General features: G+C 33.8%; 1 protein-coding gene across 3 annotated transcripts in view; it reads left to right on the top strand.

Annotated features, from left to right (window-relative positions):
- The window catches only part of CDH8 (cadherin 8), a 201,688-nt gene that overhangs the window by 151,942 nt on the left and 32,074 nt on the right, over positions 1-17,672 (top strand). For all 3 annotated transcript variants that reach the window (XM_068693381.1, XM_068693382.1, XM_068693383.1), the window contains one exon: positions 15,080-15,201. In XM_068693381.1, coding sequence (XP_068549482.1) covers positions 15,080-15,201 — 122 coding nt within the window. The remainder of the gene's footprint in view (positions 1-15,079; positions 15,202-17,672) is intronic.

Raw genomic sequence — 17,672 nt, 5'->3', positions numbered from 1 at the left:
TTTGAAGACTTCCAGGGATGGTGACTCCACCACCTCCCTGGGCAGCCCGTTCCAGTGCCTAACAACCCTTTCAGTAAAGAAATTCTTCCTAACATCTAACCTAAAACTCCCCTGGCGTAACTTAAGCCCATTCCCCCTCGTCCTGTCACCAGGCACATGGGAGAACAGGCCAACCCCCACCTCGCTACAGCCTCCTTTATTTTATAATTAGTTGCCTTCTCATAAAACTTCATGGGAGCCTCAGCACCTATCACTGTTGTAAAATAGCCTCTGTTCAGACTGGCTACAAAAATAATAATATCAATCTTGTTCTAAGCATTTGAGTTCCTGCTGATGGCTGGGTTGGTGGTTTGTTTTTGTTGTTTGTTTGTATTTGTTTGTTTGTTTGTTTTAGCATTCCTAATAAGATTATTTGACAAGAGCTGAATTTCATAGACTACTATATCTGCTTATTTAAAGATAAATTATTTTTAAATTCTGCTTTCACTGATAGTAATATTAATATAGTGCTGGTTTCTCCCATAAAAATAAGGATGTCAGCATCATTCAAGCAGGAACATTTTCTCTATCTACCTTAGCTGCTTTCCATTTCAGTTCTGGGCTCACCTCTATTTATATAGGCAATGATCAGTCCATTTCATTGCTGAAACAGTTGCTTTCCAATCATAAGTCACGATATTTTTTTCTTCATGATTCCCAGCCTGGTGGATCTTAAATATATCCTAATTTATCAACACTTTCATAGATAAACACCAAGTTTTTCCAAAACATAAATCACTTTTTCAGAACTTTGTGCCGGTACATTACCTGCACTTAAATTTGTGTTTTAAGCACAAGTCCTTTTTGGAAGTTTTTGTTGTCACCATGAATAACATATTCATTTGTATCATCCCTCAGTTGTCTCGGGTGGGGAACTTCCAGGACAGGATTGGTCTGAGTGAATTGAGTATAACTTCTGTGTTTTCATCTGGCTTGAGGATGAAGTGATTTAGATTCAGACTGGCTGATCTTTAAGAAAGCAATCTGCTTTGCAGGTGGATAATTTTAAGCATGTTACTTATTTTTAATCTTTCTGAGTGACCTAAAATGTAATCTAACCTTCCACATCAAGAAAAAAACAGGACTTTTTTCTTTAAGTACTTAACAGGCAAAAGAACAGTTTGGCTTATTTTTTTTTCTGTAGGAAGGACATTTCCTTTCCATACTTATAGGCAAGTGTCTTTTCTAGTTCTAATTCAGAATACATTAATGCTATTGGTGCCACAATCATACTCTGAGACCTGTGCAACGTGATACATTTTGGAGCGTGGCATTTTCCTGCTTTTACTTTCCCATCACTGGTTGACTCCTTCTAATCTCTGTGAAGCAGTTCATAGTTGTTGCTTTCATTGTATGCACAGTTACATACCTACACCCTTTCTGGTGTATTAATATATACATTCTTCATTACATATTTTAATTAATAGTTACTTCTTTTTAGTTCAAATTTTCCCTTCTCTACTCATGTAATGACTTCACTATATTGATGAATTATATCACAAGGATTTGTAAGAAAAGAGAAAATTATAAAGAACTTTGACCTCATTGAAAGATTGCTCTGAAATACAGGCTTAGAATTCAAAGAAAAAAATAATAGTGTATTAATGTTTATTGCAAGAGGCATACTGAAAACTATTAAAACTTTGAATTGATTCTTAAATTTTCTTTCTACTTTGCCATGAATCCAAGTTTACTCTACTGAATGAGTCTGGAGCCTGAACTTCTAGGTGATTACAATATAGAGTTTCATTGGCAAAGTGGCCTTTCTCTCGTGGTGTACCTTTTGGTCTGTGGATATGAAAGGTGAACTTTTTCTGTCACTCACTGGACTTTAAATAGTGGATTAATGAGATTTCTCTTTTGTGTTGTTGTATGTTTAAGACTTATATGCCTGAAGGCTAAGGAGCTTAAAGTTGTATGCCAAGGTTGGGAGGGCTTTTTTCAGCTAGATGCATGAGAGAATGGGGAGTGGATATAGCCTTGCTTTGTAAGTCAGGGCTGATTATGCTGCTCATATGTTTGGGCTCTCTGGAGCTAAGCCCTGAACAGGAAAGGAATCTGGGGACATATGCAAGTATTCTCTGAGAACCTGAATTGCTGTGCAGTAAGAATGAATGATTAACTTACAGGCATTTCTTTTGATGCCTTTCCCCCCCCCCCCCCCCCCCCCCCAATATGTACAAAGGCTCGTCACATTTTTGTTTCTTTGGTACTTTTCGAAATGGAATTTTCTGACATTCAGTAAAATCCAGTAAAGTCAGGATCCTTAAAGTCATATGTAAACCCATTCATCTGAACACACACATACATTTTTTTTTAGTTTGTATATGGTACAATTATAGCTATAACTACTGTTCACATTGACATGCTTGTGTTGCTTGCATTAACTGGTTAGCAATTTTACTGGGCAGTGAAGCAGAGCAGAGTTCAGGCTGAGCTAACCTCCTCAGTATTCTCTCAGTTTCTTGTACAGGTTTTGTAGTACTTATCGAGTTATATGTTGTCAATGCTATTCAGCTACTAAAAGAAAATCAAATAGCCATGACTTATTTATTATAACATTTTTGCTACATTTTCCACAGATTCTGAATAGAGTTCATTCTGATCATTCAAGCTATCTGATTGTCACACATGTACAAGGTATATAGTAATTATGCTCTGTCTTCTTTATACCTCCAGATCCATGGATTCCCATTTCTATATTCTAATGTCTGTAAGAGCCACATTGCAGATATTTCCTCAGCATCCTTACTGTATGTCTGATTAATACTAAGGAAGTTCCCTATACCTCAGTCGTTGCTTTTTAATTGATATAACAAGAGCGGCAATAAATGGAGAAAAAATGTCATTTGAAATCAAAGTAGAGACTTATCCCTGAGAAGCTAACTTAAGCAAGAAAGAAGTGTGTTAGCAACATAACTGCATAATATTCCTCCAATTTAAATATGAATATCCTGATATTTTCATTCTCATTCCACATAAACTGTATCTGAGATCTGTTTGAGACACAGAATTTCAGTTCTTTAAAAAAGAAAGAAAGAAAAGAAAAGTATACATCCATTATTAATAATGCTTATTTGGTATTCTCTTTAAAAAGTGAAGTAATCCTTTTCTCAGGAATATGTGTATTACATCGTGGAAATTCATTTAATAATATCACATATCTCAACAAGAAAAAATAAATATATTCCAATTTGCAATCAAGATTCGCAAATGAGATTTGTGAAGAACACACCAACAAATAACAGAAACCATGGCTCACAAACTTTAAAGACAAATAAATGATTATCTCTTTAAAGTTCTCAAGATCTCCTGAAATAACAGTGAGTGGGCTACTCAAGATTTGTGTTTTCTTTCTAGCCTTTTTATGACTATGAGCAGCACTGGACTCCAGCCTTTTCAGATATGCTAGGAAATAGAGAGATGAAACGTGCATCCATTTGCTCTGTTTCATCATGTTACTCGAAGGCTCTTCCAAAACTTCTCTTTTTTCACACTCTATCACATGCACAGACATGCGACAAGTCAGCAGGGGAATTACAAATCCATGCAGGTTGGCACGGGAGAGGATGTTTGTTAGCCCAAAACAATGCTTTTAGCCATGTTTTGTATTTCTGAGTGAGTTTTTTTTAATGGAATTTCTCTTTCCCATGTTCTCCGGGCAGTGTAGTCATGGAGCTATTATTTTGACTTTGATTGACTGCTTTTATCAAGTGACCCCTGATATTCGGCTATACTTGCCAGACAAAAAGCATACCAGTGGGGTAATTAGCCCTCACCTTCCTCCACCACAGTGTTTGGCAAAGTACCAGAACTGCCACAACTAGTGGAAATTCTCGTGAATTATTAGTCAAAACAGAAGATGAAAAGATAGACAAGATCTTGAAATGGAAATGGTAATTTGACCACAATAAATATTTTCCAGGCATAGAGCAAAATAATCTCAAGGACAAACCTGTGGGCTCTATCTGACAAAGGTAATTACCAGTACCAACTGCATTCTTTAGAAATGAAGAAGTATGAGGCAATTTTATCACCTAATAGGAAAGGGCATAAAGCCAGGAAGACTTTTTATGGTTTACCAAGAATATAAATACAATAATTGAATCATCACCCAACACATGCTTTACTAAAATTTATCTATATTGTATATTACTTTAAAAAAAAAAAAATACAAGGACATTAATTAAAAAGGAAAAGAGACGCAATTACTCTTCAGAATAAGCCTTCAGCTACAATGTACATTTTAATGTCATGAATACCTTCACTCATGCTTTAATTTATTTAATGTTATTTAGCCTTTTATTGTAAAAATGACTATAGGCACTATTAACAATAATTCTAACATTTTAGGGAGTTACTTGGGTGCATCATATAATTACCTGTAATTTAGGGCTGAGTAAATTTCAGTAAGTTTTAGAAGGAGAAAAAAATAAGCCTTTATGGAGGTTTAAACAGGATAAGCTCAGGATATTAACCTTTTTCGCTTGACCCTTTTCTCTCTGGCTTAGTGGAACTCAAACTAGATGATCCATCATTTTTTCACTAACAGAATTCAGTAAGGTAGTTTTTATTCATTTGCACATAAATACAGGGCTATACAGAACTCCGTAGATTCTGATGGGTCACAGAGAATTTGCCACTGGTCAGTGGAGGGCTGAAGGGGGTTTGCAGCTCTCAGCTGTTGAAGCACATTCAGAGTTATCATAAGCTTTCCCCTTAGTGTTTTTCTCAGCTCGTGAATGGCAAGAGATGTGATCCACGTGGATAATAGTGTGGGAGAGGCTGTATTATGAGGGAATATGAATGGGAAAGGAGTGCACTTATGAAAAAATCTTTGTATAAATTGGGCTTGCTAGTTTAGGAGCTAGAATTAAAATTCAGGTGTGGGGAACTGCATACAAGTTAGTAACCTCTGGTTTCAGAGGAAAGCATGTAAGGCAGCTGTGAATAAATCATCTGAGTAATTAACTGGGAAAGAAGTCTGAGGAGGTAATAAGCATACTTACAGCAAGGAAAAGGACAGAGATCCGCATAGTCTAGATTCTGGTTTCAGGGCATTACAAAGCCAAGTTAGACTTCTCAGTTCTATATTTGCAAACATTGATTCCACAAAAACAATGGAATTTGAGAACACTGTTCAAAACATAAAATGCAAAAGATTAGGAAACTAAGTGGTGTTTTAGGTGAGAAAATGTCAGTTCACCACTTAAATATATAACACAATTTTAGATAATGGTGTTTTAGTCTTTGTGGGGCACAAGACAGATAAGTATTCAAGTAAGGAGCAGGAGGGTCATTAGTGAAAACGTATTAACTTATGTGAAGCATGTTTGTTAATTACTTACAGAAAACTGGAGGAATGCTTAAAGTGACAATATACCTACAATATTAGCAAAACGTGCACATTGATAAACTGAACAACCAACAATTGGCCATCTGCACTTTGAAGACTTGAACAAAAATTTCTGAAGAATTATGATTCATCTTAAAAATACTGTCTAGTATGAATCCAGTTTGATAAAAATTTATATACTCCTTCTAAGAAGAATGTGACTCTATCTAAAATCTCCACCTTTTTTTTTTTTTTTTCCTGTAAGACTGAAGCATAAGAGTAGGTCAGAGTAGAGGTTTGTAACTGGGATTATTTTTTTTTTTAGTCAATCTTCTTTAAGCACTTTTTTTTTTTTTTTTCCCTAGAATAAAGACTCTACTCAGAGTAGTATGCTTTGAGCTTCTAGTAAAGTTTCTGATTGGCAAAGAATGATGGTATTTTCTGTCTGAAAAACAGAGGATTTTAAAAGGTATATACAGGTATGCTGGGGACACCTTTTTGCTGGTGGTGTGCAAGTATGAATTTTTGGATGCTAAACTTCTAGAACTTGATTCAAGTCAAGCCCATCCAGCAATATTTTATCCATGAAGGGAAACATAAGATCAATAAATTACACTATCAAGATAGTCAGTCCCAGGAAGGAATATGAGCTCTAAAAATGATTAAATTTAAATACTTCTATGATAAGGTCTTGTTTAATAAAAAGTTTTATTAAAGCATTTTGATGTTTTGACTAACAGTAAGGAAGAGAGAGGTTTCATTTGGGCTATTTGACTTCACTCATTTACAGTAAAAGTAACCCCAAAATATTCTAGACATCTTATTCTCTATCAGTCCGCTTATTGTTACTATTGCTGTTAGTCATTATAAAGTTTCAAAGCTAATTATAATTGACAAGAAGACCTTGCATATCTGAGTCAATGTTTTATAACATTTTAATATGCATGATGTATTAGCATATTAACAATGTAATTGCTCTAAAGTGTGGGCCAGATTTCTGACTCTTTCATGCTAGCACGGTTCTCTTGATTAACGTGGAATCAAGCAACACAGCAGCAAATTGTGCCCCTGTATATTTGTTGTGACTTAAACTTTTCTTCAAATAATTTTCTCCCTGCCTGTTCACTGGTTTATTTTTTGAGGCAGATCCTATTCTGCCATTAAGTGGCAGAATAGGATATGAAAATATCACAGAAAATATTATTTTCTGCCAAAAATGGCAGAAAATATTATTTTCTAGATGTTTTTCTCAATGTGATATTTAGAAATGAAAACCTATTCCTTCCTCACAACAATTAAGGCATTACACTGCCTCCAAAAATATGGAATCCTAATTAGGTATGTGGTTCTGGGATCTACAAGAAGTAATGATCTAGTAACATTTTCATCACACTGTAACTGCGAGTCTCTATTATCGTTCCCTTTCAACTCGGGATATTTTCTTTCTATGTGTTTCCCAACAGTTTTCTGTGGTTCCCTGTTTTCCTAACTCTTCTGTCCTTCTTATTGGTAGCTGCCACAAGGAAGTGAAAAAAGCTTTTCAGAAGCTTAGAGTAGACTGCCTTTTGCTAAAATTGAGGGTCTATAGAATAGTGTTTCCTAGTTGCAGGTGTTTCTGGAGGTTTCAGTTGTGATTAGTTTTGCCATTGCTTATTCATGAAGTGATATATATATTTTTATCATGTTAACTGATCTGGATTTTTCTTTTATTTGCATTGATTTTGAAAAAAAAAAAGTAACTGTGTAACTCTAAACATTTGTAACCTTCCTTTCTTTTTGGTTTGTAAATCCACTGTTAATAGTTGTCAAAACTTAAACCGTATTGTTAATTTCCATACTCATAATAGTTCACCTCTTACATATGTAAGGCAGTTAATTTACTGAAAATGACATAGCTGCAAACTACAGCCTGACTTGCATCCTCGTTAGAGAAAAATAGGGCTGAATAACAATACTGTATCAGAAATATAGGTTGTTTTCTGCCAACATTTGTTTCAGTTTGGTCTCTGGATAGATGTGTGGGTGGAAGGATACTGGCAGTGTACGTTTTTTTTCCTTGAGGATTTATTTAGGATCTGTGAATAAAACAGCATTGTTTTCATTGTCATGAACCTGACATGACTATAGCAGCTTCCAATACAACCCGCTCAAGCAGCTATACTAATAATTTATTTTGAATTATGTATTTGTTTACTCATATTGATGTGTCACATATAACTTGATTATGTGTCACTATGAATATAAAGCTCACTGTGGTCAAAATTAGATATGCAGAAGAACAGTCTCTAAGGACATGCTGTTTGCAACCAGAGCTTCTGACAAGAGACAAGTAACTGTAATTGCTACTCAAATATTGAAAAGGTGCTATAGTTTCTGATTAGGATGCCCCTTCTAAATCTCTTTTCAAGCCTTATCCCATCCCTTTGTTCCTCCGACTTTAATATTCATTCGTCTCTCTCCTTGTGCATACCCCATGCAGTCTAATCACTCTCTTATGCAGTATGTAGGTTAAATGTAATAAGCACTCACGTTACCTAGTACATCTAATATCTAGTATATCTTCTAGCATTTTATTTTCCAAGTCCATGAGAAAGAATAGAAAGAGGTGACCCTGAGGTGGATTTTTCAAAACACAAATACTGTGAGTTAAGGGAGGCTACCATTGAAAGTGATTTATGATAACCTGAAACTTGAGTTTCTGGGTTGTTGGGTTTATGGGAAGGGGCACAAGGGGAGGGTTGCCTAGGCTTGGCATTCCCCTCCAGCTCTAAGATTGATATGACTTAGGTTTCATATCATTGGTTTATCTTCTGCTCAGTTAATGACAAATCTTACCATGGACCCTGTTTCTCAGTCACATTGCAGCACCAGGTAACTTGCATGGCAAAATTTAAACAGAATGGTATCTTTTAGTTTTCTCATATAGCTAGGGTTTTGGTAGGAGACACTCTTCACCACTGTAAACTGCATTTGAGGGGGTTTTTCACTGCTCCAATCTAATTTTGCCTTTCCAAGCCCTCTTGATCTCTCTTTATGCATTCAAACAAGACACAGTCATGCATATACACCAAGCAAAATATGATACTTCTACAAAGAATAACAAACATTTCCCAGTTTTGCAAATGGATCTTTCCATTTGCAAAGGATCAAAGGTAATTATAGAATAACTATTTGTTAGGCTGATGAATAACTACACAGCTTAATGTTAACCATTGAAAATGGTGGAAAAATAACAAAGAGTTTGCATTTGAATGTTAAATGATTGCCTGCCCTCAGATATGCAAAATGGGAGCTGATTCCATCAATATATATTGTCTATATGAAAAGAATATACTTTAATACATATATATATTGTTTTATTATCAAGTTTATATACCCATGTTGATCGTTCGAAGTTAACAAAGTACCAATTTGAGGCCATGGCTTTAATTTAAATTATATTTAAATTTTAATTCTTATATTACTTTAAATGTAGGAAATAGATCATGTAATATTAAGGACAAGGACTTGATTAAACTTTCAGAATAAAAGAGTTTGATTAACTTCAGTAGAAGTGGAATCAGGCTTTGAAGTGAAAGGGAAAAGTAAATACAAAAGCAGTCATTTTGAATTACTTTGCTACTACAGTGGCAAGCAAAGGACTCTGTGCTGAGTTAGGTGAATGTCACTGATAAGAAAATGATGTTTGGTCTTTTTGCAGACATGTTTCATTTTTCTGCAAATTTCAGGTACCTGATTCAAATTTTCTATTCATTATGGGCTATATTAAATATTTTTGTATGCCTTTTGTGCCCTAAAGCAAAACCAACTAAACAAACAAAAACACAGAAAAAGAAAATGAGTATCTGAGTGAGGCTCGATGAATATGGCTTTAAGTGAGAAACGGTTTCTGTCATGGCTTGTGCGTCTATCACAGAAATTTTACTCTTTCTTTTCTCTTTTTATATTAGCAGCAAACTGAAAGTATAACCTGTCCTTTTATTGTAATCCATACATTTTATGCATTTATTAAAGGTAGGTAGATCTTAGTCACTCTTTATAGGTGAAATTACCTTTTAAATACAAATTCATCTTTGAAGTCATTTGCTTGAAAATGTAGCCTGTCCTCAGATCTCCCTCCCCCCCCAGCCTTGTCCTCCTTTCCACAATATGCAGTTAAAACACACATTCTACCTGGTTAGTCACTATATATGGTTCTCCTTGATTTGTCCATACCTCTGTAAGCATGCATTTTGCAGGACATTTTTTCATAGGAATGAGAGGTGGAAAAGTGAACAAAACTGAAGGAAGTGGAGGATTTCAAGCAAATCCTTGGTTAAAATTGTCAGTCTATTCATGAGGAAATAAAAACAGACGGTAGCATAGCTTTGTTCTTGACTTGTTCCTCTTTCATCTGTAGACCGTAATAAAATAAACTGAGGGATCTACTGAAAGGTGACAAAACTTTTCAATACCATTGTTATTTTTCTCCCATAGAATAAACCAAGAAATATGTTTGGAATAAACCAATAAATATGTTTTGTATCTTCTTGTTTCTCCCCCCTTCCTACACATATGAACATGCAGAGGCTCACCAAAATCTGTATTCCTCTGATATGTTACAGTGTGCTGAAATAAATATAAATTTTGAATAAGGGTTTGTTTCTTGTTTTAGCATTTTATTTGGAATGCATTCTACTGTGCATTGATATGTTTATGTTATTTTACAGATACTCCACAACTTTCAGTATTTTCTGTATTTTCTCATCCTTTAAAAATTTAAGAATGGGAGTGTTCTTAAGTCTTTGTGGTGACCAGTCCTGTTTATTTGTTTCTTTCTGGTTTGGTTGTTTGAATTTTATCTAAATTCAAAAATAGCTTATGGTATGTTATTTTTAAAAGAATTTCAGAGTCTCTATCAGGCAGTCAATCTCTTTTGAATCAGATCATTACACAACACTTCAGACAAATGAACACAGTATTTATTGCTATATATGATTTTTACAGTTAAACTTCAACATAAATAAAGTTTCAGTTTCACAATAGCATCTCTGTTTCACAGGATTCTTGAAGCAGAGTTGTCAGTTTTATATGGCAAAAGAATTGTTAGAAGCTGCAGTGTTTTAGAGGTAAATGATTGCACAAAGAAAATGACAACATAAAGCCAAAAAGGAAAAATAAACTTGTCCTGCATGTAGATTATCTTACTAAAATCATCAGATAAAACCTTGATAAAGGTGTGGGGAACAGATCTGTTAAAATACAACTTAATAAGTTTGAAGTATGAGAGATGTAAAACAAGTGCTGTTGTTTTTATTAAGTCAGTGATTCAGATTTTGTTTTGATTTCTCTGTTAGAACTAGGACTTCTAATTTAAAATATTATTAAAGTAGAAATTTCACCGAATCAGAGAAGCATGAAATAGCTATTTCCAAGCCATATGATGATGATAATAATAATAAAAGATGTGTTATTTTCAAGAAGTCTACCTTTTATTCAGGTATTTCATTTTAGTTAAAATGCAAGACAGTTTATGACTTTTTAAAGAGAACCTTGATGTGATTTGGATGCTTTAATTAAATAAGGGAGAAGTGGATGATACTGGATTTCTTTGTGTTAAATAAATGATGATTTTTTTTTTTTTTTTCCAGCCAGTAATTCTCTTTTGTAAAGACCACTGCTCTTTAAGATAACTGGTACATATATCTATCAAGGAAAGACAGTAGAGAAGTGTTTTAAGCATGTTTATGAAGCGTTTAAGAAATGCTTATGGGAACTGAATACTGACATTATATGCTGCCAGCTATGGAATAAGACCCCAAATCTGTTTTTAAGTTCTAACTACTCCTAGTATTACTTGCTGCATCTAGGAATAATGTTAACATTTCTATGCTTTGCATTAGAAATCTCCAGTGATACACGTTATTCTCAGATACGTAGGTTTTTTTCAGGAAGGATGAAAGAGGTTGACTAGTAAGAACTAGAATTGATCTGCAGCCTACAAAAAATTAAGTTTGGAGACACTAAATGGCTTGAACATAGGATTTTTTTTTTTATTTGATTTTGATTATCTCATCTGAATTATTTGATAATTTGATTATCTCATCTTTTTGTATCAAACTGCAGCACTTTTTAATCCTGAGTGTTTCAATGGTATCTTACTCAGAGATGATTACTAGCAAGGTGCATAATTGAAGCAGTTGAAGTTCAAATACAATTTGAGAACTAGGGAGAAAAACAGAAGAGCTTCTTAAAAGAAGAGCAGAAGGCATCTTAAAAGCTTTTAAACCTTTCAATATACATTTTTAAGTTCACATGGACTTATAAGCTTATATTTGGAAATTTATTTATTATCACCAATTAATTCCACTACTTATTTTGTCATTGAATCATACTTTCCTTATACCTGTCATTGAATTTTGTCATTGAATCACACCTTCCTTATACCTATCTTGCCTGTCTATATATATATATATATATATATTTTTTTTTTTTTTTTTTTTTCCGTGTGTGCATTGTGCTCATCTACAGCAGACTGCTGGATGTTAGAACTGTGAACAGTAATTGATACTTCAGTGCAGCGCATAAAAGAGTTATACTTCTAGGAAATTATCTACACAATTTGCATATATGTTTCTTATAGCTATGTGCTCTGCTGTGACAGTGCTGTCCACAGAAGACTAGCTGAATGTATTTGAAATTGGAAACTAAATCCTTCTGTGCAGCTTTACCCTGAAAAGGATTTTGGTAAACTAGACTAGTGGAAATTTTGCTCGGTATTTTTAAATAGAATGCTTCAATGTCCTAAATTTTCCAACTAAGACATTGCTTCTCAAGTGATGGCCCTAATGATATACATGTATTTGTATTGCAAGACTCAAAGGTAGATTCCTGGGTGAATGTTTGAGAGGAAAGAACCGTCTGTGGAGGTGAACAAGGAGAGCACATCTCCTAGGAAGGGGACATTGGCAGAAGTCAAGGATTAACAGGCAGTTCAGAAACTGCCAATGCTTTCAACAGCTGATTTATGTGAATGAAACTAAAATTTCCAGGACAGCTACCCATGCAAACATAACATTTTTTTGCTCTAATACATCAGCATGGATCAACTTCAAATGTTTCCTACTTTTTGTCAGGAAACAAAGACAGTGGGCACTGCTAACAGCAATGGATTTAAACTTGAGAAGGTCATCCTCAGCATACGTGTTCTACCACTGTGAAGTTTGCAGACACTTAAAGTATGAACATGGGCAGATGGAGTTGTTTTATCTTGTCAGTGTTCTCATCGTCAAGTGAAAATAGGATTTATTCAGTGAGAATTCATGTTTGTTTTAATAGGCATACTTAGAGTGATTTTTATTTATGGTGATTATTTATTTAATTTATTTTCACTTAGTATGAAGTGAAAATCCATTGAAAAATTTGCAATGACAAAATAATACAATGTGTTCATGTGGTCGGCAGTACAAGCAGTAGATAAAATTCCCTCACCATCTCTCTTTCTCAGCAATACATTTCATCAAAATCACAAGAACCCTAATAGGTAGCGGGTATCCCCTTGTTTGGAGATTTCCAAACAACTAGTTGGGCCTCTCTTGTGTTTAGTAGATTAATTTTTTAAATGAATTCTCATCAAGTTTCTAATTATAATATCTTTAAATTTAATGTTTGTCTTTCTGATGAAAGACAAACATTTTGGGGGCAGTCATAGGGGACATGAATAATTTCTTTAGAAGCTTATCTAATTAATTACATTTCTCTGTAATGTCTTTAAAATTTGAACTGCCATCATTTCATTAATTTAGATAAAAGTAAATCTTTAGTGTTTAAATATGACACTAGTGCTGAGAATTCTGATAAGCTAGAAATTCATTGTCTGTATTTTTATCAAGTTAAGATCAAATGTGTTTTAAATGTTTGGAATTCATTATTTGCATATTAACATTTATTTGACTTCAAATACATTATTATTTCATGTCATAAGTGTTCACCTCACCTATTAATAAGTAAGATTATATGATGTGAAACTGACATAAATATTATTCTTATAATATTTCAGAGGTGGGGGAAGGTTCTTTTTCTTCTGTAACACGTCTTTTTCAAAACTAAAACTTGTGACTCCTTCAAATGGGAAGTATTTAAAGTCTGATGTCCTGTAATCTTCCATATACAATACAGGTGGAATTTGAGTATTTCCTGACATCCAGCAAGTGTAAAGCCTTTATAGATGAAGCCTCAAAAATTATGGTTGTTTTTAGCATACAAGGTAAAAAAAATATGTAAGAGGAAGGATTTGATTAAGTCACAACACAACTAACTTTGACAGAAAACACAAAAATAGACTGTATTCTGTGGTTCTTCCTGTAATCATCTTTACCACTTGTAGGACTGCTACCAGCCACATCACTGGCCTCCAGTCCACTGGCAAAGCCTAACCTACTTTAATTTTTAAAATTTATTATTACAGGTACACGGAGTACAAGTCAATAGCAACTTCTTTCCTGCTCCCAAGAATTAATTCTTTTTTCTCCTGAGTCAGTTCTGTATTGTTAGAAAATGGAACCCATATAGACTGCTAAGTTGTCACATAAGTACATTGATACCCCTGACTCAACACAGGAGCTTTCTCACCTGTAGTAAGAATTTAGGTGAAAGCACATACCTAAATTAGTCTGACCTGCAGTTTAATTCATGTAGTGTGCAATTATTCAATTTGTTAATCGTATAAGCGCAATAAAATACTGTGCTGTAAGCTTATATTCAGTAAAAAATGGATTTTGAAACTAGGATTGGGTTACTTGCACAGGCATACATGTCCTCTAGAACATTTTTTAAAACTTCAGATCAGCTAGTCTTCTCAGTATAAGTAAAGTTCATGTATTTGCTTTTTGGGGAAAAATCATAAAACCTAAAATATTTATTAATAGTCTCTTAAAATAAACTAACTATGCTGAATTGGAGAAAAGACTAGAAACTGAGTGAAATTTATTCAAAGTAGAATGCAAACTGTTGCTTTACTTACTTAAGTAAACTTTTGCTTAAACTGTTGCTTTACTTAAGCTGTAAGTCTTTACTTACAGCTTAATAAGATTATTCTACTCTACAATGATAAACTCCTTTATGCAAAATGGCTTTATATTATAAATGATGAGGTGTTATTTCAGTGAAGAACAATGATCACAGGTTATATTTTTGGTTAGCTGCACATGAATCAAAGCACTTTACTAGTCCAAAGTGCAATCTAGTTTTACCTATGTCAGTCTTACAACGTTCTTTTTTCACAATGTGGGTCTCCACGTTAATAGTATTTATAATGAAGAAATAATAGATGTGCAGTCAGAAATACTAATAGAGTAAAATGCTCTGTGCTCTGCCAAAGATAAACAAAGAAATAAATCTCTGTTGTTTACAGCCTTCCCTTTTCCATGGATAATGGACTTTATCAATAAAACAATACAAACTTCATCAAAGAAAAATCTTACCAATTTAGTGTAAGAAATGTCTTCACTGAGCTAATCTCCAACAAACGCTGTTTACAATAGGGGTGTATTTATTCTTTTCAACCATAAAATACTGGCCATCCATCTTTATCTCATGCTCTAACTCTACAATCCATTACAGATAAGACAACCCAATCAAGCATGGACAGTATGGTTTCTATTGAAGAATTTGTGTCAAACCCAGATTAAATCTGTTTAACTTTTATGCTATGATTTCTTTTCTTAGGGAACCACAGTCAAGTGTCCCGGGTGCCTGTTGCTATCAAAGTTCTTGATGTAAATGACAATGCTCCTGAGTTTGCGTCAGAACACGAAGCATTTTTATGTGAGAATGGGAAGCCTGGACAAGTAAGTCTCTCCACGGTTTTTGAAGTAATTTATTTTTGAGTAATTTTTGAGTAATTCTGTGTGAGAGAAGAGGGTGCAGTTTCTTCCTGACATTTTGTCTTATCATTATTCCCAAAATATGTGTCTATGTTCTTGCTTATTATAAATATTCATTTAAGATATATCTGTGATCATGTTCTCTGGTAGATCTTTCTATACATGGACATATATGCTTTATTTTTTTTTTTTAAGTTTTAAAGTAAAGGTGTGTCAATATCCAGAAGAAATATCGAAAGCCTTTAAGCTTCCACTGTTTCCAGTCTTTTTGATGGAGCTCATCACTTCATAAATTCATGTACTTTAATAGTTAAAAATATAATTCAGCCTGAATCTCATTTCAGACATTGAACTATATTGCAGCTTGTCATAGGTATAATTTAGAAGAAAAACTTAAAACAATAAAACCATTTTCCTCTGCCTATATCTCAGTTATTATCTCAATCTAATTCTTACTCCGTTTTCTATGAAAATTGGAAAAGAAAAGAAAAAAAAAAAAAAAACAGAACTTGGTGGAAAGTCAGGTAATTTGTAAACAAGTTTAATGTGTTAAAAGAGAGACAGGGTGTTGGAGAACTTGAGTTCCATCTTTTTCTTACGTCTCAGGGAAGAAAAAAATAAATGATTTTGCATGTTATTTCCTTCTTAATTTGATGAAATTAGACTGTTGGCAAATAAATTTACAAAACACTACAAGGTAAAATAAATGTAGCTAGACTTCAAAAGCAAGGTTTAACATCTGTAGCTCTTTTCAAGGGAAATTAAACAGATTTCTTAAAGAGCATCCATTTTTCTGAGAAATGTACAGAATAAGGGAAGACTATTTCTTGTCATATAAATTGCAAGGTAAAGATTGAAGAAAATTTAGACTTTCATAAAACGAGGCAGTAACTGAGATTTAACTTTTGTCCAACTTGAGAAATACAGTATGTTATAGCAATTCACTGTTTTTAAACTTTATTTCTAGCTTGTGACATTTTATTTAAATAAACAGCAGCTGACAGCATGACACTAGACTTGTTAATCCAACTATTCCCGTGTCTCGTGGGTGTTAGGCATTGAATTCACTACTTTCCAAAGTAGGTTACCTGACAATGAAGTTATAAATTATATTATTTTAGTACTACTAAATGACAACCTATATAGTAGTATGATGATCTACCTCTATCAAATCTGGATTGTTACTGATGATTTGACTCTCTAGCACCCCTTTTTGTTAATTAAAAAGGTGTCAAAAAGGTGTCACTTAAGAAAGAAAAATTCTGTCTAACCACTGAAAAGATTATTGAAATGTACCCTGAAGTGCAGACATTTCTCAGCAGACAGTTATGTTACAGTTGGTACTGAAGTTCCTCTAGTTCAGAGTGGTTTTCTGTTTGCTCAGGGTGGATTTCAGATGCTGAGTAGTTATGTTTTGTATGATATATTAAATCGTAATGAGAATAGCTTTATCCAGGGCTCAGTAAGCTTCCCTGAAGTCATCAAGATACATTGCATGGTGTTTTCTGGATATATTTATCTATCAAATTTCAGGTTTAAGAGATTTGAAATATGTTTCTACCATTTTCACTTTCGAATAAAACAATAAATGAGATAATTGGCAGTCAGCTGCTAAAAGCGTTTTTTGTTTAAGTATTTATGGACAACTTTTGTTAAACCATATGCTATTCTTCAGCCTCATCATCACTTACACTCTTGATCTGATGGCAGATGTCTCTTCTCTTGAACATGAATCCTCATGTGAACTTTATACATGGTTATTGAGTATGCTACCAACATGGATGAGGTGTCACTGATCCTGCAATTTATTCTGTTTTAATCAAATAACATTAAGGGGACAGTAAGTATGCAGCAGTCCAGAATAAACAAGGTTAGATTCTGAATAAAAGTTGTCATTTAAAATATATTTGTTCCAGTAAAGATTTCCATATCTACACTACTGGGTTATTTTTTCTTGTGCTCATTATTCTATATTCAAATTTTGGAATAAATCATATTAATCAGTCAAGATGTAGAATTCCAGAAACAAAATATGTCACTGCTACAAAACAGTTAATGTGAGAACCACCATTTACATAGTAGCAAAAGCCTAATTTGGATGTTTCTTCAAAGTTTAAACTGAAATGTTAGATATACAGAAAAGGCACAGTTGTGTTGTGGTATTTCAATGTATTTACATTTACAGATCAGCTTAAATATAAGTTTAAATCAAATTTGAATCACCATAAAGGAGATTACATCTGAACCTTCTCTGAGACATTATTTGCAGCCCCTAAATATATTGACTGAACCTTCTATTCCCGTTCAGTTTCTAAGTGTTCTATTTTGGGTTCTGATATAATTGCGAGTGGCAAGTGCAGCTGCTGGTGATGTGACAGAATGTATTAAAAACTGTTGATGTATAACGTTGCCAGATGCACTTGCTTTGTTTTAAC

This window comes from Anas acuta, chromosome 10 (genome assembly GCF_963932015.1).
Source record: "Anas acuta chromosome 10, bAnaAcu1.1, whole genome shotgun sequence".
In the NCBI taxonomy this organism is placed as follows: Eukaryota; Metazoa; Chordata; class Aves; order Anseriformes; family Anatidae; genus Anas; species Anas acuta.
This window is presented reverse-complemented; position numbering and strand designations above follow the sequence as displayed.